General features: G+C 39.6%; 2 protein-coding genes across 2 annotated transcripts in view; both read right to left on the bottom strand.

Moving 5' to 3' along the window:
* The window catches only part of LOC145434274 (uncharacterized), a 47,274-nt gene extending 33,694 nt beyond the window's left edge, over nt 1-13,580 (bottom strand). The window contains exons 1-2 of the mRNA XM_080311640.1: nt 13,419-13,580; nt 4,339-4,506 (exon numbers count right to left, since the gene is read on the bottom strand). Coding sequence (XP_080167766.1) covers nt 4,339-4,506; nt 13,419-13,556 — 306 coding nt within the window. The 5' untranslated portion in view covers nt 13,557-13,580. The remainder of the gene's footprint in view (nt 1-4,338; nt 4,507-13,418) is intronic.
* Nucleotides 13,581-16,897: 3,317 nt separating this feature from the next.
* On the bottom strand, nt 16,898-22,357 carry LOC145438488 (uncharacterized). The gene is made up of 4 exons (XM_080315819.1): nt 21,904-22,357; nt 21,643-21,792; nt 20,904-21,077; nt 16,898-17,541 (listed from the first exon to the last, which is right to left on the bottom strand). Exons 1-4 carry the CDS (start codon nt 22,204-22,206, stop codon nt 17,335-17,337), a joined length of 834 nt encoding a protein of 277 aa, XP_080171945.1. The 5' UTR covers nt 22,207-22,357; the 3' UTR covers nt 16,898-17,334.
* Nucleotides 22,358-27,394: the final 5,037 nt, after the last annotated feature.

Here is a 27,394-nt window from a genome sequence, read left to right as displayed (position 1 = left end):
TGAAGGAATGCCAGGCGACTGTTAATTTCTTTTTTCGACGTGAATTGCAATGCTGGATGTAGTTTGTTTAAATTTTCCAGGAAACTATCACAGTCAGATTCATTATCGAATATCACGAACGTGTCATCGACATAGCGATGGTATGATAAGGGCGGTCTAATACAAGAAGAGAAGAGCTTATCTTCATGAAATCCTACAAATATATTGGCTAGAATAGGACCCAATGGTGATCCCATTGCTACACCATCAGATTGTCGGAACATGATATTGTTGAAACTAAATTCAACAGAACACACAGCGTTTCTCATCAATTCAATGAAGGTAGCTCTCGAGAAAGGAGGGGGTATTAGCTTACCGTTATATAGAGCATCAGCGCAAATATTCAACGTCTCATTTAGTGGTACGTTGGTGAAAAGGCTCTTTATGTCGAATGAGCCTAGGAAATTATCGCGCGCGGATAGCTGTGAGCGACGCATCTCATCAGCGAAGGTAAAAGAATTGCGTACGCAATGCGACCCGTAAAGTTCGCGAACAGGTTCCAGTATGTTGATCAACCACTTCGCCAACTTCTGTTGCATTGACCAAGTCATGCTGAGTATCGGTCTGAGTGGCAAATCGTTTTTATGCGTCTTTGGTAATCCATACATACGCGGTCTTTGGGAGCCAACAGGCCTCATGTAGTCATATTCTTCAGTGGATATTACGTCATCGTTTTTCAAGATTCGAAGGCGTCGTTGTAGTCGTCTTTCAGACTTTGCAGTATTGTCGTATTCCGAGACCGGGCCAAGTACAACGAATTTGGATTTATACTCGAGAATAGTCATCATCTTTGCAATGTAATCTTTCTTGTTTAAAATTACCACGCCGGCACCTTTATCTGCTTTCGTTATGTGAATATCGGGGTTGCTTCGCAGAGATTTTATGGCACGGAAGCATTCCTTTGTCATCAAGAAATCCGCTTTGTCAACTGGACATCCACAATACGAATGTGCCAAATCCGTAAGTCTTGCTTTGAGAGCTGGCACTTCATCGATTGATTTTGCTTCACGGTGCTTCAATTGAGCTAATAGAATCTCAAATTCGGCGAAAACCTCCTCACTCTTGACATTAATTGGTGGAATACAGAAATTTAACCCATGCGATAGAGCAAACTTTTCGGTCGAGGACAGTGCGTAGTCCGATAAGTTGATGATATTCTTCTCATCGGGACAAGCGACACTTCCGAAGCGGTCAATGACTAGCCGATTCAAATTTCGTTCGTTTTTAGATAAATTAATATCCCCTTTGATCACGTCAATTGATGCGAGATATCGGCAAAATCGAACTAGGTCAAAGAATGATAAGAATCGCGCTATCTGAATCAAGTTTGAGAACAGTAGATGTTTTTTTGTGCAGAGCTACCTACTTAGATAGCACAAAATGATTCCAACATTGATTATATGTCCATTCCAGTGTCAAAAATGTCGAGAAAATGATGACAAGTAATAAGCGTCATGTCTACGAAATTGCTCATTTATTCTTCTCACACCACACAGTTCGTGCCCTTATCAACTTCTTCAATGAAATTATGATTGTTTAGCATTATAATCTTTGAAATCCAACAACGTAGTCTACAAGCTGTATTGTCAGTGGTGGAATTTTCAGAACGGATTTGCATATCACTTGATATTAATATTAATATTAATTTCTAGGGATTGAGTGAACGTGAGGTCCACGTTCGCGTTCTGTGTGTGAACGTTAAAAATTTAGAGGTTCACATTCACAATCGCACCCTGGTAGGTTCTACCCCATCAAACATTTTCATATATCACAGATTTCACTACATTAAAACATCTTTGGTTGAAATTTATTGCATTTCAACTCCGGGCCATTCTACGTATTCGGCGCTGGCAGCATACAAGAATCTATACTAAACGAGCATGCACCTTGCCAATCTCAAAATATTACTTGCTTTGTTACAATTGCTCAAAATATTCAGCTTTCCGTTAGTGAATAGGTAGTTACTCTTTACTGTGAGCTTGATCGTATATCACAGAATATCAAGTGCAAAATAGACTGTCGTCAGCGAATGTTGCTTATTCAACAAAACCATGAAACTAGTAAAATTATCTGTCACTCATGGTAATTGGAATCCAAATACGCACATTGATGATTTTTCTTAGTTTTCGACTCGCAAACATTCGCTTTCTCTGCACGAAGACATAGTCATGCTCAATATTGATGGTTTTCAGCGCGTAGTAATTCCGCGGTCACTTCGCTCGCGAGTCTTATCATTGTTGCAGGAAGGATATTGGGGTATCGTGAAAATAAAGCAGATGGCTCGACGTTACATCGCATGGCCTTCCATTAATCGCGACATTGAAAATCTCGACGCTTGCCGTAAGGTAATGAAAGCGCCTGATCGTCAGTATCGCGAATGGCCTAAAGCGTCTGAAAGCTTTGAACGGATTCACTTGGATTTCGCAGGTCCAATAAAAAATAAGATGTTTCTTGTCATCGTCGATGCGCATTCGAAATATCCTTTCGTTAAAGTAATGAATGTCGGTTCTACCACAACCTTGTGTGTGGTCAACGCTTTGAGGGAAGTCTTCTCTATCGAAGGCTTGCCCATAACATTTGTCATGGATGGCGGGCCGCAATTCACATCGGATGAATTCGATACGTTTTGTTCTAATTTGGCGATCAGCCATATCGTATCACCGTCTTTTCACTCTGCCTCGAACGGGGAAGCAGAGCGATTCGTCCAGGCTTTGAAAGCTGGACTGATAAAAAATTGCGACGGGTGGAAAGATCTCAACTTCGTGCTCCAAACACTTCTCGCTACTTACCGATGTGCACCGCACCCGGGCATAGACTGGAAAACGCCTGCTGAGATTTTACATGGTCGGCAGCCGCTTAATTTGTTAAGTTTGTGCTTGCCCTTCGATAAATCGAAACCCGTTACGCCTAGACAATCCGCACTCATTTCGAGATTGGTTCCTCTGTTTACGCTCGCAGTTACCGACGCGGACCAAAGTGGGTTGCTGACGTGGTGACGAAAATACGGGGGCGTGTTGTGTACATTATAAAAACAGATCATGGGTATTGGAGAAGGAACAAGAACCAACTCCAACCACGCTTGATTTCAGCTGGCAATAATACAGCCACGCAGGGAATTGCTCAGCCTCAACAGTCACAAGCTGAGCAACCATTGGTTAGGAACCGGGCACAAGGTCCTGCAGCTAGTCCTGCCCGTACGTCGGGCAGACGATATCCTCTTAGGAATAGGAAACCCACCGATTTCTATAAACCTACGTAAATGCAGGCAACCCTTTAACTTACAGGGGAGGACTGTTATGTTCGTGCATTTACGTTCAGTGTTGTTCAACTCCTAATTTCTATATGACTAGTAATTACCGCCAATCATTATTTCCTCGTGTGTCGCGCTTGTATTTATACCCTTTGTGTTCTGTTCTCTGGGTCTTTCATTTAACTGCACTCTGGATCGTGTCGCTGCCGTAAAGTTATACTGCTGATAATATACTTATTTCTTATTGCAACCTCGTCGCATTGAGTTATTGTTCAAACAAGATCAAGAACACAACAGTAGAAATACCCAGACAGGCCTAGACCGTTAAAACGTAAGCTAACATTCTCTTGCATATCGTCATCGTAATTGTTGGCAAAGCGACGGAAAATATTGATTTTATAGAATTATTATATCATTTTATTGCCCCAGTTGATACATTAGGCCAGAGTCGTCACTAGGTATTGTGTACATTAATATAGGCTACTACTTCACTGAAATGTAGGGTTGGAATTAGCAATATACCATCACGTTACGTTATGAGGTTCGCGTTCGCGTTCACACAGAACCTTTCAAAAAGGTTCGCGTTCACACGAACCTGAACCTTTTATAGGTTCACACCACCCCTACTAATTTCATTTTCACTGACTTGTCTCATTTACTGTGCTACCCCTAACTATCATCGCAATTCTTATCAGTGCGCTGCAATGAAGTCAATTGCATTTATTAACTGTTCCCCACATGCGGGCTTTGGTTGCAGTGATTAAAAGCATTACTAGAGTCCACCAGTCGCTCAGTAATTCATTCTGTCAATTTTGTGTGTGTGCTCATTATTTTGATGGATTTGTGACTGCTTTTCCAGCACAGAAGTCACTTAGATCTGCCAATCCCCGGAATAAGTAGGCTACTGTCAATATCCCTCGTCAAAAACAATTTATTCTGGGATTAGTATTATTGCGTGATCTGCGGGTAGGAAGTAGAAACCTAACGAAAAATTAGCGGGCACTCATGATACAAGCACTATGCGTTTTTTGTACACTAAATAAACTTACAGATAGATCGTTGTCTTTACATCCAGTGTAGAATTCAAAAAGCTTCCGACTCGTCAATTCGCAGTTTTCGAAATATATCTCTTTGCAGCAAGTGGTCTTGAGTGTGATTGCGATTTCACGAAAACTTTCAGCAGGCATTTGGGCATCGATTATAAACAGAGTTGAGAGCTACAAAATATGCAGTCTTTTCCATTACCGATTGCTTTGCAACTATACTCTAAAGTGGATTATGGTTTATTTACCATTTCGTTTAAGAAAGGTTTCGAAACAGGAATTACCAATACACGTAGCGATGTCAATGCGATTACGATTTACATTAACGATTAACTTATCAGATTCAGGAATTCAGTCGAATAGGAAATTGTCAATCACGTGTCTTAGTATATTTGCGCCTCTATCTGCCTAATTCGTAGCTGGAAATAGCAGGGAAATTCCTGTGCTTAACGAAATTCTGATTCTCTAATGTACACACGGTTATTTAAAAATATTTCTGCATTTAGGGATCCCAAAAAGCTGTTGTGATGAACGCATGCACCCCATCACCCTGTTCTATCGCGCCATAAACAGATGTATTTAAATATATATATAATTGAAAACGAGGTTACAAGGCGAACTCGATTGCAGCAAAATGACCTACTGCTGTAGCAATATCACAGATCAAAGTCGATTCGATGAGCGTACAAAAAGTGCCAGCATACGCGCATATCACAACACTATTTTTCAGATGAGTCACCACCGATTTCTTAGCCGCGCGATCCGGAAATTACTTCAAAGGAAAATGTTGTATATTTGACAAAAGTAATGGTAGTTGCATATATTACTGTTGAGATTATATATCATCTGTCACCCGCGTTATCAGCGTTATCGGTGGAGCTGCTGTGGTGGTGGAGTCGTTAAAATTTAGCGTAGGAACAGTTATTGATCGAACGGAGTGTCTTATCACATGACACAGTAATACCAACAACTCGTACGCGAAATTATAATGGAACCCTAGTGACTTTGCGCCGCAAGTGCCAAGAATTTAAGGCAAGCATTGAATGAATGCTTAGAGTATGTTACCATAGCTTAGCCAGAAAGTCGAATAATTAGTTTGCAAAACATACCCAAATACACTGGTTCTTCGTTATGACACAAAGTTTATCTTTTAATTGTAGAGAAATATATAGGCATAGTTCAATACGTATAGAAGTACCGGAAGTGAGTTATTTAATTATTTAAACAGTTGGTTCGTGGTACAGAACTTGAAGATAGCTTTCAATACAACATCCATTGCAGTAAAATATTTATTCAACTCGAAGACTTTTCGGGTTAACGGCACACTGCAGGAAAGGAAAGGAAAGGACGTAGTTTATTTTTGTCCTTGATGTTTTTGTGGCATATACACCGACTCATGATACACATACACACGATCTGCGCATATGCATACCATGAGTGCATGATGAGCATATGCCGCTGGACAAGTAAGTGCAGATATAGCCTTTACGGCTTTCTAAGTCATGCACCACCCCTCCATGCTATCCCAGTAATGCATGAGCGCCAAGCAGGGAAGCCATGGATACCGGTGTTACTAATCAGGTCTTTGGTCTGACCCGGTCGGGAATCGAACCCACGACCTACCGATCAAGAAGCCGGACGCTTAACCATTACGCTATCTTGTCGGGATTTAAACAGAATGAAAAGCAAAACCAGAAAGGCGAAGTTTGACGCAACGATCAGAAATTACATACTATGAAGTCCGCAATGTAACAATGGCAACAATAACAAACTTTGAAGTGTATGGTACTATTGGGCTCGAAAGTCACGTGATTTGTGGTTCGCTGGGGCCAAACAACTATCCTAGATAGCCGTGGCCCGTGGTAATTTGCGATATTTGTCGGTTTTCAATTAGTATTTTCTGTCTTAGTGAGGTTGTTTGAAGTACAGTTCTGGGTTTTATGTTATCTTCGTTGGCTTTTAAACTAGTTTCAGGACTTTTAGATACTAACTAGGTAGGTTTATGTTGTTTTGCAGCCGCGCAAAATGCCAGGGTATAACGTGCCAGTTTGTTATAATGGATGAGAAAACAATTCGGCGTAGTCTTTCCATCGACTTCTGAATTGCCAGAAAACGACAGGAAAGTAACTGAAATTAATAAAGCTAGTGGGAATGATAAATATAATTTACATTTGAACTATGTTGAATTGTTTGTGTGGTGGTATCAAATGTCATACCGGTATCTTGTGTACCCCAAGACAGCGTAATCGAGTCAGCTTCAATAGCATATGATTTAAGATAAGCCACAATTATTAAATTTTTTTAATTGTGTTTATATAGTGAAAGTGGCCTAAGAATAGATGCATCAACTGCAGGCATTGGTTACCTATTAAGATATGTGCGCCATTATCGAAAAATATAATCAAGAATTTCGGTCAGCCAAATTTAAGTTTAACGATGCCAATCAGAAGCAAGTAATTGATTGTTTCAAGGATAGTGCTGAGAAGACTGCTATTGCCGGACAAGGGCAAGAGTATCGTACTTTTGACTTGGTTTTTGTGATGATGCAGCGATTTACAATTTGGTATCATTCTGAATGAAATGTAAATATTCTTTTAATGGGAGACCAGGTCTTGCTGTTACTCATGACACAACTTCGTAAAATTTAATACTGGCACTGTTGCCAATGTTTTTTTTCTAAATTTTGGTCAAGTTTCTACATCGATCTTATTGAAAAATAACTTTTTTTCCAAATTTCACTGGCTCATGAGCAAAATTGTTAGGTTGGCTTGAAAAACGTTGCACACTAGATTTGGCTCAATTCCAACATGCAGAAATGAAGCTATCAGATTTAAAAAAAAATTGAATTTATTGAAAAAATGAAATAGTTTTATTAAATGTTACTGGCTACGCCATGGAATTGTCAAGTTCTCCAAAAAAATACATAGCAAATTTGGCTAGTTGAGCCAAATTTAAAATTTTCCACCTTCAGTAGCTTTTGCATTGCTCTATACAAAATCTACACAAATTTCTTGAACAAAAATCATAGGGTAATTCATAATCATTTTTTCTCTTTATAGATACATTAAGATGTTTAACAAATCAATGCAAACATTGATGTTAGCCTCACTAATCTGTACCTAATTGCTGTGCTAGTGAAGTTGCACTGTATGCTATACGTAAACCTTATCCGGGGCATCTTGTATGATGCAATTGGTAACTCTGCCACAAACTGCTCTCCAGAAGATACCATATCCTTTATCGCAAGAACAAGAAGCACACGCGCGCTATTTACCCCCTGAACCGTGAGATACTGCAGCTCAACTGTCTATGGAATGACGTCACCGTAGGGAGGTGGAGCGAACACTTCAAGACGCTACCGGCCTTAAAAGTCGGCACTACACGTACTTCCTGAACTTGGTAGAAATCCACCCAAAACGCTGGGAAGGAACTGACATTGTTGTCGACATACGGTGCATCAACGCCACCAGTAGGTCATTTATGTGGGACCAGCCTCGTAACCATACGAACCCAACAACACCTGTATCAGTGCACGAGCCAGAGCACCCTAAATTACACAGACGCCGTTCAGGATCTTTGCTTGTCAATGGAAGATACTGACGTCGCCGCGATGCAGCAACGCAATAACTACAGGTTGCCATGGATTACTTACAGTTACACTGCTTGCTGTTATTCTCGTTCGCATGAATTTCGATATAACTGCTGCTGCTACCAACACAGTCCTCTCAATTGTGTTGCTTATGCCTGCCCATTTTCAAGCCAACTCTGTGTGTTCAAGTTTGTCGTCAGTTTAAGACTACCACCACAGTAGCATTGTAGGAGTCAATGCATCCGTTTATGGCAAGTCGGCAACATAAATCAGGAATACCTAATCTGTGACCAATACCTACATTCTATCTGTTTCATTCTCGGTACAAAGGAAATACATTCTCAAGTTGTGAATTTGTCAAATTTATTGGCAAGTTATTTATTTCGTGAGCTCTCTTAGAATTTTGTAAAATCAAGCTAGAGTATGCAAGTTCAAGAAAGTATTGTTGTGGAAATATTATTATATCAGAATTAGGTAGTCCTTCTATTCAGAATCTTACGGTATCATCTGAACCATCGCTTCTGCTGGGGTCCAAATCGAATAAATGGCATAAGTTTTAAGTATACAATGCGTAAGCTGCCCCGCACTGGTCAAAGTACTTATTGTGATTCTGGGCAAGTACTATAATATCACCAACTCATTTCAAAATGAAGATTTTCTCCTAAACGCTCAAGTCTATTAATGATCTTGATTTGGTAGAATAGGGACACTTGATATCTATCAATACACACATCACAACAGTGCTGCAAACATGTCACCCGGTTACCCGGTTGAGAACCGCTGCTCTAGCAAGTATGCAATATTACATAGGCCTAGTACTCTGAAAAGGTCGAAATACTACGTTACTGAATACTTCTGTAAGAAACTCATTCTTATACTAGCATGCAGCATTTCTCAAGTATTTAGCCAGAAATTAAAAATCTCTTTACAAGCTTTTCAGTTCGTTTGTTTTATTGCACCACACACACAATTTTGGGTCGTCTTCTGTTCGTACCACAACATGAATGCGTTAAAGTTCACGGGTCTCTTTGCTTTTTGATAAGCTTTTTCTGATGAATTCCTGTCATTTGTCCACCATCTTTTTTCTCTTGCTTGCTTCCATACGTCCTCGTCAGTGATGCCGATTTTCGAGCCTCATCGGCTTTACTTAGCCATCTGGGCTTGATTACATGACGATGCTCATGTAGTTTGGTAAGCAATGGGCAGTCGAGAAAATACTCTGACCCACTTGAGTCAAGTGGGATTCGAACTCATTTCTAACGCTTCCTCAATCTTTCAGGTAATTTTGCAGTTTCCAACCTCTACATCATAAACTGTCCACTCATGGCTGAACTGAATATGTCCCAATTCTCTGCCATCTCTACCATACATTGCTGATATTGGATGGTCGTTGTCTAAATCATTTGGACTTCTTCTGACCAAATTCGGATAATTTTGAAGAACTCGCAAATCGTAAAAATAGCTTAACCAAATCCATCTGAAATCAAATTTAACACGGTACGGTAATGTTACAATATTACTAATCTCCGATGTTGACTGATCACTGTCTCCGTGTCGATAAGTATACACTTGAAGCATAATAATGCTGCAGCCAAACGATGAATAGTTAGTAGGCCCAGTTGAAAATACTAAACCATGGAATTACTTGTTTGACGTATGCTACCCTAAACTGCCCTACTCAATCATATTAATTGAATACTATACATTGACATCTATCTGCACGAAAATATATACAATCCTGTTTCAGCCACTTTCGTAACACAAACACAGTAGTAGCAGAAATTGCGACGTACAAATGGATTACTGACGCAGAGAAGATACACCAGAAAGGCGCTTGGCCCCAGACGGTGGTTGCTATGATGAAAAGTCACGTGACTTTCGAGCCCAATAGTAACATAGCAATTTGAAACTAAACAATAACAAACACGAATTAGAACGCACTAATGGGAAATTTGTAAGTTATACAGAAAGTATTTTTGTCTACATAAAATGGGCTTGGTCAATTGGATGATTGTTGAATTGTTGATTCTAAGGCTTTCAAATGAAACAAGATCTGCCTCGCGCAATGACAGTAAACATTTGGTCATTATAGTTTTGAGCACAAGAAGGGTTCTCACTTAAATGTTGGCCAATTGCCGAAGCGTATGCTTGGTAATCGTCATAACAGTCGGATTTTGCGGCTAATTTGCATTGTCGTGCGAACTCCGTACGGTCATTTACGCAAGTTTTTGAGCGAATCAATTTGTGATAGTAGGTATGTGGGACGTACATCACAACGATTGTTTTAACGGATAACGCAACATATTCCGAAATTGATTCGCTCAAAAACTTGCGCAAATGACCGTACGGCAGGGGTTCTCAATTTCCCTTGTATAACGGGCCATATTTTAACAGCAAAAGAGGCGGCGGGCCGCAGAACATTATTACCATGTATTTGTGGGCTACTGTTAAATTTCAGCTACTGTGAGGCCTATTCAGCAGTCGTAGGCCTATATGGGCCGGTATATGCACCAGCCTTTAAACTCTACCACCAGAGAACCGAACTCTCTGGTTCAATGCGTAAGCGAGCATGCGTGAGCGAGCAAGTAAGTATAAAGTTACGGTAACTTTTTCGTTACAGAGGCCATTATCACATTGAGCTCTCAGTGATATCAGAAGAAGTCTGGCGTTCGGGGCCATTTCTGAGCAAACCAATCAACCCTTCTCCTTTATTTCCATAGCGGGGGCCCTGCACCATTAGTTACAGACGTCAGCTTTGTCAAGTTGATGTTTTTCGCTGATCCCCCTCCCTCGTTTGCCCAGCCAGCATTTCCTCGACAAATATGTCCAGATTGTCCACTCTGATAAAATGCACCCAGATAATCAGCTATGTAATGTATGTGTAGACGGTGAATTCGTCCATTGCCAGGCTGCGGTAGTCTACGCGGCAACGTGTTTCAGAAAATGCGATAAAAGATCGACTGATATTGCTGTTACTCTTTTATTCACGGTTGAATCAGACAACTGTAGCTTCGAAGTATGCCAGGTGATGTTTTTCTTGCTGTTAAGTTCCGGAAATAGCAAATACTCGCATAGTTCTATTGAAATCACACATTCTCTAGTAGTATTCTTGAGCTTAGCGATATTCCCAGCAATTTTGAACGATTCGTCTGTAACGTAATCGGCAATTTCAACAATGCCTTGAAATATGGATTGCTGGGCTTGACACCTAGCTGGCAACGTTAATTTCTAATACCAGGCGACATGTATAACTCCAGACGAAAGTGTCGTATCATTTTAAGCTTCTACGCTTCGTTACAACAACTGCTCTTCGACAAATATGACACATCGGTTTTCCATTTATATCTGCAAAATCAAATTGATTGTTCCACGCAGAGTTACAAACCCAGTTTTCGCCGTTTAATTTCCCATTCCTTGTTCTTGTTACCGTTCAAACCATTTGCGGCGAGTGAAACACTCTTTAAAAAATTACTACGTAGTGGGATTAACTTGAACTAGAGTCCAGCCGAATACAGATTCAAAACAATAACAACCTTAACTCGAGCATATATCATGAAATCAGACCACGTCTAAATGAGTAATCAAGCGAAACAGAGACGATGCGATAAGAGAGCTAAGTAGCTAAATTAATATTAACCTTGTCATTAATAATTGCGATCATAATGAAAGATGTCGCGGGCCGCAACATAAACAAACGTCTGTGGGACGCATGCGGCCCGCGGTCCGCGAGTTGAGAACCCCTGCCGCACGGAGTTCGCACGACAATGCAAATTAGCCGCAAAAACCGACTGTTATGACGATTACCAAGCATACGCTTCGTCAATTGGCCAACATTTAAGTGAGAACCCTTCTTGTGCTCAAAACTATAATGACCAAATGTTTACTGTCATTGCGCGAAGCAGATCCTTGTTCATTTGAAAGCCTTAGAATCAACAATCATCCAATTGACCAAGCCTATTTTATGTAGACAAAAAGATTTTCTGCATAACTTACAAATTTCCCGTTAGTGCGCTCTAATTCGTGTTTATTATTGTTTAGTTTCAAATTGCTATGTTACTATAGTACCGTACACTTCAAAGTTTGTTATTGTTGCCATTGTTACTTTGCGGACTTCATGATGTGTAATTTCTGATTGTTGCGTCATACTTCGCCTTTCTGGTTTTGCTTTTCATTCTGTTTAAATCCCTTCAGTGTGCCGTTAACTCTTGAAAAGAGGGGCCCGAAAAGTCTTCGAGTTGATAAATATTTTCCTACAATGGATGTTGTATTGAAAGCTATTTAATTATTAGGAATTACTATGGTGTGATATGTCAAGCAACTTTATCGAAATTGTTAAAAATTAATTACGTCTCAATTTACCTCTTAGACTTGGGTTAAACTTCCTTTGCTGTCATCGCGGTGCAGTTACTATCTCAAGAATGTTTACGAATATTGCTAAGATTATTGGAAAATACTGGTACTTCATACAAAATATTCACAGGGGAAAACCTCAAATATTAGTCTGTGGACATGTAGCTCACGGTTCCCAAGCCGGACACAAACGTAAATGAATGGTTGCAACATCTCTAGTAAATTGTATTTTCATCAACATCTTCCGAGCTCGTAATGAAATAAAAACACTGCAGTCCCGTATTTATGCGAATCTCGGCAGCAGCTTATGATGTTATTCGTAGAACTTCCTTGGAATCAATTGTGCGGAAAATGTATGAAACACCACACTGTTCAAACGGTAAGTCATAGTGGAGAATTTCAAGACGCTGTCACACAATGAAAACTGATATCTGAGTCAAGTTTCAGAACAGTAGAAGCGTTTCTTCGCAGGGATACTGACGTAGAGAGCGCGAAATGATTCCAATTCTGATTATCTGTACTTTCCAGTGTCAAAAAGGTCGAGAAATAAATAAGCATAATTTCTACGATTTTGCTGCTTTATTCTTCTTACACCCCACAGTTCTTGTCGTCATTAACTTATTCAATGAAATTATGATTGTGTCGCATTTTAAACCACGAAATCAAACGATTTAGTGTGCAAGCTATATTATCGTTGGGCACGTATCCAGAACGGATTTGCATAGCTCTTGATACTAATTTAATTTTCACTTACCAGTCCTATTTACTGGGCTACCCCCAACTATCATCGCAATTCTTATCAGTTCGTTACAATAAAGGGCATTTTCCAACTGTTTCTCACATGCGTGATCTGCTTGCAGCAATCAAAAGCATTGCAATAGTCCACGAGTTGTTCAGTTATTCATTTTGTCAATTTGTGTTGTGTGCTCATCATTTGGAAGGTTTTCTGACTACTTTTCCAGCATAGAAGTCACTTTGATCTACCAATCCCCGGAATAAGTATTTTCAATATCACTCATCAAACGCATTATGTTGTGGGATTGGTATTATTGCGTAATATGCGGGTAGAAATAAGAAACCGAACGAAAACTTATCGTGCACCTGTGTTACAAGCAATGCACGTTTTCTGTATATTAACTAAACGTACAGACAGACCGTTGTCTTTACATCCAGTGTAGAATTCAAAAAGCTTCAGACTCGTCAATTCACAGTTTTCGAACAATATCTGTTTGCAACAGATGTACTTGAGTGTAGTTGCGATTTCGCGGTAACATTCAGCAGGCATTTCGGCATCTCTTATGTGAAGCTGCGAGAGCTAGGAAATAAGATATAATCAACATATCAAATTGACTTACAATCACGGTGTACAGTTTAAGGGCGATTTACTTCTTGGTACTTGTTTTCATAATACGAATTATTTATATCAAAACAAATCATTCAGCAAAATTTGCAACTTACAGAAATTTTATCATTCTTGCCGGTTCCGATGAAACTTTGCAACTTATGTTTGTTCAAATCGCATTCTCTAAATAATATCGTCGAACATCCCGTGATGCGGATAATATCCGCAACTTGACCATAGATATCTGACGTCATCGTACCATCCCATATCAACAGCTTGGCAAGCTGAATGATAATGATGCAACTTGTCAGTAGTGATTATTCGAGACCATGACATAATTGCTAGCTGGAATGTCCGACATTCATTTCGCGAAGTCACCTAAAATACTCGAGAGAGTCCATGCAAATCATCGAACGAAAATATAGCGAAAAATATTTAGTCGGTGATTTTCTATGGTTGAAAGATTATCGAGTGTGTATTAGCCACTCAATGCTCCGTATAGAACCATTTCCTTGAGGTGGGAATGCATTCCTTACTAGACTATAGCAAATTTGAGACGGTACATCCGTGAAGATCTGCTCTGAAACAATTCTTTACGCATTCGATACAAATGCACTTAGTATTCTTTGTAATGTGCTATGGTGGTAGGTGGATATGGCAATTCCACTTCGATACTGGATTATCCAGTATCGGACTTGATTCTTTTGGGTTTGTTCTACGTGAGTCGAATGCGCATTGATACCAAGATAACAGTATTGTAACTATTATGCTTTAAAATAATAGATGCTTTTTAGTGCGGGGATATTCACCGTCGACAGCAAGAAATAATTCTATTTTCGATGATATTGAAATTGCACTATCAAATATGTCAACAAATTGGCGAAAACTATATTCATATCTGTAAGTTTCGTGTACAATAAAGTACCTTAAAGATAGATATCAAAATCAAAGTAAAGTAAATGCCAAGTTTGAGAACACTAGATGATTTTTTTTTCTGTTTAGGGCTACTTGCGTCGACAGCAAGAGTAACGTATAATGTCGATTTTATCTGTCCATTCCGATGTCAGAAATGTCTGATAAATGACGACTACTAAAAACATCATGTTTGAGAATTTGTTCATGTATTCTTCCAACCCCCGCAATTATTCGTCATATGCATTTTCAGTGAAATTGCGGGATCGGACTTTAATCTGGGAAATCTAACAATTTAGTGTACAATACTTATTGGTGGTTGCGGCGTATTCAGAACTTATTTCCATGCCACTCGATACTTTTGTCATTTTCAGTTACTCGTCGGATATACGTGTCTGCCCTAACTATCATCGCAATTATTATCGGTGCCTTGCAACAAGGTCAACAACATTTTATAACTGTTCCTGACCTGCGGGATTTGGTTGTAGTAATCAAAAGCATTACAAGAGTCCAAGAGTCGTTCACTTATTCATTTTGTTGACGTTGTGGACAGTCATTTTGTCGACAAAACGAAGTGACAAAATTTCAGCATATGATTGACAGCCGCAGTGCTTGAACAAGGCAATCTGATATCATAAGATTCGTCGATTTGTAATTAGGTCAGTTACTAGACACGTGAATCTAAGAATGGTAATCCATAATGATCTGTCGAAATTATAGCAGAAAAATAATGTGGAAATTACTGTTTTGGGATGAATAGATTATCCAATTGATGGGACTTCGTGTCGACATATCTTCCATTCCACTTCAGGTTTTAGCCTACTTGTAATCTGTGAGTCTCGTTGCGACACACGGTCGGTAAACACCTATTTATAAGAAAAAGTGTGCAATGTGCCCAATCCGAGGGTTCGTCGTATGATAGAATCGAATACGGCCGTTCATATGAGACACCAAGTAGTTCGAACTAATTGGCAAGTTCATCCCAATGTACAGTCCCAGTGCTTTACACAGAGTCGTCAGGGGATTTACATTGCATTCATCGAGTTACATTATCTCGGAAATAGGAAATGGAGATTAGTATAGTATCCTCAAGTTGAATTGACACAGGGAATAAATTTATCAGGTACAGTAGAACTTTCAGAAGATAGTAGCACAATGGAGACTGATACCCAGACAAAAGGAATGCAACTGCTAAATTTGAGCTGCATTTTCATGTCATGATTTGTGTAATTCTTTCAGCAAATTTTCATACTTACAGAAATTTGTTTTTTCTTGCACGCTGACGTGAAACGTTCCAACTTTTGTTTCGTCAAATCGCAGTTTCTGAAATCTACGTTTGAACATCCTGTTATACTGATAATATCCGCGACGTCACAGTAGACATCTGATATCATTGTACCATCGAAGATCACCAGATCGGATAGCTGAATGATAATGAAACTTCCCAATAGTGATATACGAGAACACATAATTGCTCGCTGCAATTTCTGACATTAATTTCGAGTCGACTGAAATAATTGACGGATACGATAAAAATCTTCGAACGAAATATATAAGGAAATATTTAGGCGATGCATATATTGGTTCGGCAGTGTATCGGAATCAATTTTATCAATTTTTTTACGATGAATCCAAAAAGGATAATTAAAATTGCTAATTAGCTCTAGATCAATGGTTCTTAGCCGGTGGATAACTCGCCAGTTGTAAAAATTAAGGGGTTTCTGGTGGGGAGCAGGCACACTTCCCAAACCAATGGCACGGCATATACATTGTAGCCTTTCAAGGCGGAACACCACGATAATGGTTACCATGCAGTTCACTGTTTGGACTGTAAGCGATGCGTTGCTAATTTAATGGCCTGTTGGCTATAAAAAACTCATTTTCGATTCTGGATCACCAATACCGAAGTCACAAACACATTTAGCACGATCAGCATAGCGTGCATTAAGCCTTTCGTAGAAGTTTACTGGTTACCAGTGCACAAAAAGTGCTATGTTACAGTAAACGGTGATTGTTTATGTCTACTGTCAGGTGTTTCCGGAATATTTGTTGCACTCGAATAATGTCAGAGTATTTATAAGATCCAAGTAGCTCACGCTTTTTTCAAAATTTGCTACGGCCAAGTTCCAGTGTAGCAGCTTTAAATTGTGTTAATCTGCTATACGGTCAAGCTAGCACGTGAAAATTACAATTTGTGTTATTTAGTATAATATTAGCAATTTTTTTTTTGTGATTGTGTTTCTTGATATGGAATGGTTTCATAATGAATAGAAGTTACGGGACGACTGCTGCTTTTTAGTGTGTTTGTTAGCAATGATATGCCATAGCCCGCTCACACTACTCGTTGCAACCTGGGGTTACAATATATTCATACAACAATTTTAATCTAAAACTAATTGAATATGTTGTTAGATAGTTTGGTTTTTAAAAATATGATGACGAATAAAGCAGATGTTAGCAAGTCCTCGAGTGAGAAAACCTGTTCATATAAATTAAATTTCACAATTACCTGCTAAGATGTATCGCCGTTTTAATGTTGTTGTGGCCTTGCCTCAAATTTATTTTTACGAAACGATGTCCTGCCGCGCAGTTTATTTCCAGAAAAATATCTTTACGATAGATTACGGCTGAATAATTAGAATCCCGCCACCTGACAGCAGTTATATTATTTCAAAATATACCATACGCCACATTAATTAATCAGTTGAACGATTTTGACAATTTTAACACGTCGGATATTTCAGCTTTCGGATTTACAAATGTATCTAATATATTCATGAATTTTCTCTGTTCCAAAATGAGCACTATATTATAGCATATAAAAGTTCAATATAAGCAGAGTCCTTACCTTAATACCGTGACCGCGACAAAATTGTAAAATCATGTCAACATCTTTGTGTGTGAGATCACAATTAGCCAGACCCAGACTCGTGAATTTGCAGCGCCGGAAAATACCTAAATAAGCTTCAACTTTTTCATACGTCATTGATTTATCTTCAATCGCCATTTGGTCAACCTAAAAGAAGTGTTTCATAGTATTGACATTGTAATGGCGTTGGAGTGGAAGCGGGGTACAACATAGGATATCAACTACTATAGGTAGTAATATACAGCATATCGTAGAGTCAGGAGAATAGAGTTGAGGCTATAGAAAGAGATCGAGGCATGAATATTTCATAATGAACGAACACAGAAGTTAGGTAAATGATTCCAATACACTTGGCCACATATGAATATTGATAAAATTTTGACATTTTTCATCATGCCCGAGATAAAGTGCTTCATGTCTCAACTTATGGTGCCGTTGTCGTGTGAATATTATTATATTTTGATTTATCGCTCGTTCGATAATTACCTACAATGTTGTTGTCATATAAATTCCGATAACAAATGGTGGCGACATTTAATAGTTTTATGGGTGATCGGTATGGTTATTAGATGAATTATAGACCAGTGGTTCTCAACCACCGGTCCACGGACCGGTGACGGTCCGCGATGACTTTCCTGCCGGTCCGAGAGTTATATTGGGATTTTAAACCATAATGTCAATATTCAAGATGTTGAAGGCTTGTTCATCGGTAAAATATATAAAACGTCAAATTTTAAACTGATCCAGAACTTCGTGAGGTAAGATTAGGCACGGAAACATGTCTCCGGTGACGACATGCGAGCGGCTCTCTAAGTGTCAGCTGACTCGCTAAACCGCACAATTCGTACGATCATTCGTTTTCGATTCCGTAATTTTGTGGATGGCCAGGTATCGCTGTTGTCAGGTGTTTTCGTGCGGCGCATTGTACTCGTAGGCTACGACTGCTAGTAGTGGGAAATGAGCAACATATATCGACAAGGGGCTTGGTAATACTCGAAAACGCTTCGTCTTTGGATATTGTCGAAGAGAAGAATATTAATCGAGTTGACGCAGTCGGTTAATCCACGGTCTTTGGCGCGAAATTAGCCTATATGTTTATCTGGGCAAGTCAATTTCACCTCGACTCAGCACTCAGCAGACATCATACCGTAAAATTACATGAATACCATCTTAAACATATTTAATTACGAACAAAACCCTCAAAATGTCACTCTTTAGTACAGGGGTGGCCAACCTGAGGTCGTAGAAGGAAATTTGTACGGCCGTGGACACGTAATTCAATTAGTATGTGTTGGCGGCAGTCGACAAGAAAATTGAACTGACTTGACTATCTAATTTTTGATATATTCTGATCATTCTTGAAATTTTTTTCTCGCTAGACGGGTTTCAGTGAGACTTCATTTCTCGATTTTAATATAGTCGTAGCCAATGTTCCCTCTAATTTATGACGAGTCTGCGCACACTCACCAACTCACTGCGCAGACCCTTGGACAACAGTGCGTAACGACTAAAAAAAGGTCATCATTTCGGATTTGTTGTGCGCAACTGGCATTTTCTGTGCGCAGAGACCGTGTCAGCACTGCGCATTTGCGCACGTGTGCAGCTTAGAGGGAACATTGGTCGTAGCGCCCTTTGAAATCTGAGCCGCACAGTACAGATGCAATCAGCGGAGGAAATCATGCACCGCATATCGAAATAAGAACTAGGAATCGTGCGCTCCTCACGAAAGAAATTTGTTTCTGGTACGTTTGGGAGATGCCAATATCTTTTCACTATTCCGACAATCCTAATGGGACGTTAAGAAAAACAACACGCAACAAAGTGACTATAATAACAATTGGCCCACCCGAAGATTCATCATCATTTATAACTTGAACTCGCCCTAAATTTTCGAAAGAACTCCCTCCATCCACTCTACCGATGAATCTGATCGCATTGGCTGAGAAAGGATAAATATTTGATAGTAATATAAGAAGCTACGAAATGACGAATTTCATTCGTGAATCGGAAAAGTTTTTCGCGTCCTTTCCTTTCCGTCGCGCGACCGTTACCGTTCCGAGTAATAAGTCATAACATGACCACTAAGTAGCGATTTCGGTGCGTTTAGTAAGGCGATATCAAAAAGTGGATCAGCCCGGAATTCACCAGAAATGGACATGGTCAGTTTAACATGGGCGTTTCGCGTCCAGTTAGTTCATTACGACTATGTTCTGGAATGCGGCCGTAGGACATATGAGTGATCGAAACGCGGCCGTCAATGGAGAACGGTTTGCCGCCCCTGCTCTAGTACCATACTTGCAGAAAAACGGCTGCATACATTACATTTTGGGTTGATTTCAATTTTGTAAGGCCCGCCGGTCCGCCAAGAATCTTGTGAAATTTTACCGGTCCGCGAGATGAAAAAGGTTGAGAACCACTGTTATAGGCCACTACATCTAGTGCTGTGTGAGCTAGCGGGGACAAATGATCTATATGAGGCTTGCAAACGATGATCCCGCGAGCAGTGGTTCTCAACTTTTTTCACCTCGCTGACCGGTAAATTTTCACGAGATACTTGGCGGACGGGTGGGCCTTAAAAATTGAAATCAACCCAAAATGTAATGTATGCAACCGTGTTTTGCAAGTATATGGTGCTAGAGAGTGACATTAGAAGGGTTTTGACCGTTATTAATTATGTTCGTAATCGCATCCATGTGATTTTACGGTATAGTTAGTCTGCTGCGTCGACCTATAATTGCCGTGTCCAGATAAACGTGCTACCGCCAAGAGCCGTTTACAGTATTTCGAGCCGAAGGCTGTGGATTTAACCGACCAATAATAATATTCTTCTCTTTGACAATATCGCGAGAAGAAGCGTTTCATAGTCGCACCAAACACCTTATCGTGTTACCTTGCTCATTGCTCACTACCACCGGCATAGGCTACGCTGGGTACTACAAATACAATGCGCCGCACGAAACATCTGGCTAACAGCTATACCGGTCATCCACAAAATCCGGGCCCCACAGGGCCAAACTGCGGGGGGGGGGGGGTCGCCACTAGACCTCACAGTTGGATGGGGTTTTAACCAGTACGTGTGAGCACATTCATTCTACTCAGTGTAAGCAGAGAGTTTATATAGCCTAATCACGTCAATCGCGAGAATTTTCGATCATTCATGGCTGAATCGGTAAATAATATTGGAAATTGCATGTAGCCTATATTGCTATAAATTTTGTATCCTCTCATCAGAATTGTCAGATTTTGTGGGAGAGCTGTCATCTTAGAAGATTAGGGGCACGTAACAAATAATAAACATATTCGTGCGGGCCTGTTGAATTAGTTACTTCGTTGCATGTCAATATTTCGTGACCTACTGTCTGCTGTATAGTGAAGAAATATTGAAGTCTCCCATGTTTACTAAACTAAAAGTCGCAGACGATTCAAACTTGGTATTTCTCCACTAGCAAACACAAAAACAGACTACATGGTGCAATTTAGTAGTAACATTGAATATTCAAAGTTCTCACCTTCCTTGTTATCGGTCCACGAGACGTAACAACATCTTTGAATTGTGATCCAATTATGCCAGAACTTATGTTCAAACGCAGATTTCGTAATGAGTGTATCGACAGAAATTTGAACAAACATTTCAAAGTGTCAATTTGCGTTATTCTTAACAAGCCAAGGTTATACAGGTGAATCTGAATTAGATGAAGATAATGTTTAAATCATCCAGATTCTAGGACTATATCATATTGGTTCTCAAAATATGGATTCCTGTCGTATGAAAACGATATTTTCATACTTTTTATATTGTGGTTGTCTAGGTTAACTTTCTTGAGTAGGACACTATAGTCGATGCTTGACACGTGCGGAAAAGTTAGTACGACAATATATAAAAGTATAGAAGGAGGGAGAGGGTGTAGGCATTCGACAATTTAGTAAAAATACCAAACTACAAGATTGTCATGAGTTACTGGATTAGTGGATAAAGTTGAGTCACTGCCCAAAATAAATGTGGAAGTCCTGAACCTAGCGATACCAATAGTCCGCGTGCTTAGGTCATACATTGCTGTTAAGTGTTTGGTTTTGTGAAATCAATTGCAAATTTAAACGATTCAGGGATCCGTGAGTAACCCATATTCGGAAACAATCTCATTTCATTCATAACTGCCGAACCAAATATCAGCATTTGGAGATTCATAGTATAGTCCTTTGCCGAAGGCCCTATCTACATCTGACAACAAATATTTTAAAATGGAATACCTGAGATCTTTTTATCCAATCAGAGAGAAATAAAAGTTTGACATCATCATCACATCGAAGGCGGACGTACCATAATTTCGACTGGTTTAGGATTGTCATCACATCAGAGAAATGCATTTGTTTCACGGAATCCATAATCTCGTATCCGGCCTTTTGACAAAATATAAGCTTATTAAATGCAATATAACATAAAAAAAACAATTTTGGAGGATAAAATATAAATTTAACTTCGAAAACTTGATTCGATCGAATTTCACATACCTCAAAAATATCAGCAGATTCGAGACAATCTTTCACATACAATATCATCGATGGATCAAGATCGATTCGCTCTATGAACGTCGTTCTAAGGGGAGATAGTCGTTTTATCATTGTTATTAGTAAAATTTGGTCAGTGTGAAGCAGGTCTTCTGAATTGATTGTAACTCGTTGAACGTGTTGCTTCATTTTTTGAATGGTGTCGTCTCCGCACTCGTTCAGGAGACGAACAGTTGAAATATCCCGTATAGTACCATGGGTTACCATGTTATGAAGTTCTTCGAACAACATCTCGCGACAATCCATGATTGGGGATTTGAGACCTGCCAGTCATACAAGGCCATGAAAGTATTAATATTGATGTAGGGAAACCATTTAATGCATTTTAAAACGCAACGCTGTTCGAATTCTACACGCAAACATATCTATACGACGTTAACATTAATTACATGGCTGATGGTGGAATACTTTACCATCTAATATATCATACAAACAAGTAGGCTACTGTGAAACGTGACTATTTTCCATTATGAGATCGGATTCTTCCCTTTCAAACAAATAAGTTAAATGCATATAACATAGCTACGCAAATACTCAACTTCGACCGAGTATCCCACAGAGGGCGGTTTATGTATACGAAATTATCCTAATATAATTTCTGCTATTATCCTATAGTTAAGACAGTTTAGGTACGACGTATTTTGTATTTGCGGTGTCACCACTCTATAATATTTTGCTTAGACTCGATTAATCTGGAATTCGTGGGAGCAAAATGTCGGTCATAATAATAGTTACGGTCTCATCTTCGTACCGAAACAGTATTGCATCTTACTGTCCCCCTTTCTGGAAACATGGGGAGGTGAGTGGTGCATTCTACCGTCACTTCTACCAGGGCGAAAACACGGTGAAATATGTGCAAGAATATAAGTTCATTCGGATTACGCGGATACACACACTTACCCGTCAGGAACTTCCTCATTGAATTAGTGACTTTATCATTGAGAATCAATCCGTAAAAAAGTTGTCTAGTCAACTCCAATCTATTCTCATTTAGATCATTCGAAATTAATCTCTTCATATTCGATCGGTCGAGACTGGCTACATGCAGTGCGCAGCAAAATTCCTGAACACATGTTCAAGAAATACGCGTAGAATGAAAGTATATTATTGGTCAATACGTCCAATTTCGAAACATGAGGGAAAAGTGAAACTTTCCAATCAACAGTATTTCACTATGCAGGGGTCGGGAATCTTTTTCGCCCGAACTGCAATATTGGCTCTATTTTACCATTTTAACTCCCAAAGAGCCATACATGTAAATACAATGTTACGTCACAATTGAAAATCCGTGACGTCATTGTGTCACTCATTCGAACTATCTACATGGGATTAGTTGTCTGCGACACATTTTCACTGTAAACACTCGTTCTAATCATGCTGGATGCCGTATTTGAACATTCGATACTTGAGTTGAATAAATTTTTTGCAGGTGACATCTTTTAACCGTATTAGAGTGAGAGTAATATGATAATTTTCGGAACTCAAGACAATGAACATTTCCAACAGACGTAGATAAGAGCAAAATTGTGAATCTACAATCGACACGTTTTTTTTTGCAGTTAATACTTGTTTTGGTATTACTGATATCTTTGTTGTCTTGGTTGATAATGGAGCGGTTAAAGGCTTCATACAAAATTTGAGACTTTCATCACTTATACGAGAACATCGGTTCGTTGTGATGCTCGTTTTTAATGAGGGAATGCATGATCCCATGAGCAGGTGGAGTCAAACATGGTCACCACAACAATATATACCCACTGCAAGGTATGATAGTTCAGGGACGTAGGGTCAGTGATGGCAAGTGACGCACAAGAGACGAGAGGTATAAGGCGCAGACGTGCCAAGCCTCACTATTGATAGTGGAATTATTCGTAAATAAATAAGAATAACAGATAATAATCGAATGTAACTGTCGCACTGATTCCGAAATCTCTAAATATCAATCCAATTCTAAATTTTCAATGTATTCTGAAACTGAATTGTTGTAAACATGTACAGTGATGTTGGTTTCTACTGCTTTCAGAAGACACATCAATATGTGTACAGAGGGGTGATTAATATTAATTTAACCAAACACATCGGACAATTTCGTGGTCATCTTCTTGCTGGGTCAATCTCCATGATGGCAACACAACGATGTTCCAGAAATGCCTACCCTAGGTTATTTGATACCAAGTGCATAGTGTTTGGAACGGGTAGCTTTGCAATTATCGAATTGGGACATTTTGGTTACATAAACGTCGCTGACCTGCATCGTCTGATGGGAGAACGCAAAAATATCGTCATAGGAATTGGCGATATCTTGATCTTTTTCCGGATTTGCTCCAGCAGACAAGAAGTCATTCAGGTCTTTTGGATTGATTCCCAAGTTTTCCAAGTAACAGCGGGAGAAAACGAATAAATTTTCCAACATTCCATGGTAGGCGAGTCTCGTGATATTACCATACTTTTCAGAGGACAAGCGAAAGAGATTACGAAAAAATGCTGACATGAGGTCAGAAATGCAATCAGGCAAGGTTTCTGAATTGGTTTGGAATACATTCGTCATGTACTTAAGAAACATGGGATTTCTACACAAATTCAATAATTTCAGCGAAGTATTTACGAGTTGATCTATCATCAGATCACCATTAACAGAGTGTCCGGATGCCGCCAATCTTAGATTTTCGTCGTCGAGTCCTCTCAAGCCGATTACTTTGTTGGGTTTCTGTTCGGCAGTAAAGTTCCAGTAAATATTCCACCGCGACGTAGTCAATATGTATGCACCACGCCATATGTTACCGCCCATGATTCTAGCAATTGTTTTACTGACTCTTGAACTATTTTGTTGACCGGTTTTCGGTAGATTATTCACAGCAAAGTTATCCAAGCACTGATCAAGGCCGTCAATTGTCAATAATAGTTTGTCCGAATTCTCATTTAACCACTTTGCTCCAGCACGTCTCTCGTTTTCAGTCAGCTCAGTCATAGGATCACAAGTCATTTGTTCGGCGAATAAGAGATCAAATGCATTTGCGGTACTATGGTTATGAAGGTGGGCTGCCTGGACGTAATGAACAAGTTGTACACTACGAAGCGTCTCAACATTTCCATCGGCTACAGCCAAACAATACATTGCTGAAATGGTTGATTTTCCCGCCCCCGCTTCTCCGAGAATCATAACATGTCTGGGAACTTCGTCCTTCAAGGGATCGTGAAATTGGACATGAGAGATTTCTTCAACGTCGCGACCAAATACAGTTTTGCCTGTACCGTGACTTCCATTTCTCGGATTGGCGTTTGAAGCGTTTTGCATATCTATCACCATTGTTGTGGGACGAGCTGGCATTTTGATTTCCCCAACTTCATTTCGCAGATGTAGCCTAGTCTTTGCTAGAAATGACATTTCTAAAAAATAGTCGGAAATGAGCTGATCGTGCAGATTCGATGTATTTACTTATGTGCCATATTGAAAACACAACTATGATCTTTTTAGTAGCCATTGACATTAAAAAGTATAAGGTATTGTATGCGGTCGTTCAGGTATTACATCTTCGCAACGCGTGCATCAATATGATGGCCTTCGACATCACCTCAGAAGAAAAAAAAGCATGCACCCAGATAGTTATTTCGCCGATAGGGTATTGACATCCTTTTATTGTATAATCGAAATACTAAGATACTCGAAGTTCGTGAGTAAGTGAATTCAATGAGTTAACTAATTCGACTCCGAGTCGAGTAGGCTATAATTGGCTTTGGGTACATCGCGTCGAGTTACTTGTGACCTTTTTACTTGATGACAAGGAATGTCGACTACATGGTTGAGATCGTAGGTGAAGTCGGTGTGGCAAAGCTATATTTGGGTTCAAAGCTACTTGGATATGCCCTGTTCCTTGATTAAGCCGTAGCCAATAGAGATACACCTCCCGTGTCTGGAAGTAAGTGGGAAGTCACTGAAGGATAAAATTGATGAGCTGGACCAGAGTGGTCAAAATAGTCATTTTTGTTAGTAGCGTGTAGTTGCTACTCATGAGGAAGTAGAAGTTGGGATTCACGAATATGTAAAAAATTGAGCATTTTCGGCTTGATTTTGCATAGAAAACTAAATTCTTTCAAGTAGAAGCAGTGTAAGATATTACCGGTCTAGAAAGTAGTGGAATTAGGTAGAATAAGCTTTAATTAGGAGTAGGCCTACTTCATCACTGACCACCTTTTTGAACGACATGCCGTTTCCTTTTGCTTGTAATGCCCATATATTGGTAAACGCTTACTTTCTATAAGTAGTATATTTGTCCCTTAAACCATCATGTAGTCTTAATCAACCATTCAGGTGTTTTATATTAACTTACCTTCTCCTAAGTGCGTCTGCGCATCCAATTTACTTTCCGAATTGCCAAACGGATTAACCACATTGGTCTCTGCAATAAATATGACTGTGTTTATGTGTAATACAGGTCATATCGTGTGTTGCATTTTATAGTCTACTTCACTGATTCTCAGGGTTGAAACCAAGTCACAAGGCTCCGAGTCACAAGTCAATCTCACTTTTATAGTTTTGACTGGAGTCAAGTCGAGTCATTTTCAATTCAGCAGCGAATCAAGTCCGCGTCCAAGTCAACGATCAGCGGGTCGAGTCCGAGTCATGGTATCATGACTCGAGTCCGAGTCCAAGTCATTGTGACGACTACTCATTTTTCAGTTAAAGTCTTGTTAACCCACTTAGTGATACGCTGTTTGGTGATATCGAATGGTTCACATTCATAATATACTCATTTTCCTCACTTTTAGCAGTTTCTGGTCGTAATTTAAAGCACCAGTACCAATAGACGAAATCCTAATAGTGTGGGTACTTTACTATTCTTCGAAATAATAATGAAATGTCGGTCTTGGCCGTCTGAGTCTCGACTCATATGACTTGGTTCGAGTCATGCACAATGACTCGTTTCCAAGTCGAGTCTGGTCATTTCCCAATTTTGCGAAAATGACTCGAGTCAAGTCGAGTCGTCAGAAACTCGCGACTCGAGTCGGACTCGAGTCATTACGACCCTTGTGATTCGGAGACTGTGTGACGCGGCACATCAGCATGCCTCCACAAATTGTCAGGTGGGTTGGGAATATTTGTTGTAATTTTGAAAATAACATCATAAATATTTAAATCAAGGCACGCAGTCAAGCATATGCGACACTACTTCGTAGCTGATAAAATAAGCAGATGAGACCACTACACTCGAACCAGCATTCGTGGCATTGCCGATGAGTAGGGTGATTGTCCCGTTCTTATTGGGCTGTTATGTGTCGGACATTTGTTGCAAACTCCTTGCGAAGCGTAAGCAAAAATTACCCCGCAAACCCTGAACACACTGTCTCAATTTCAACTTGAATTGAAATGATCGTTCTCAGGATTTGTTATTAGTCAGATGCATTATATTAGGGATCATAGGGGCTCTATTCTAGT

This window comes from Botryllus schlosseri, chromosome 1 (assembly GCF_051294905.1).
Source record: "Botryllus schlosseri isolate E-star chromosome 1, Bs_hap1, whole genome shotgun sequence".
NCBI lineage: Eukaryota > Metazoa > Chordata > Ascidiacea > Stolidobranchia > Styelidae > Botryllus > Botryllus schlosseri.
Note: the sequence above shows the minus strand (reverse complement) of the source record. Positions and strands in the feature narration are given on the sequence as shown.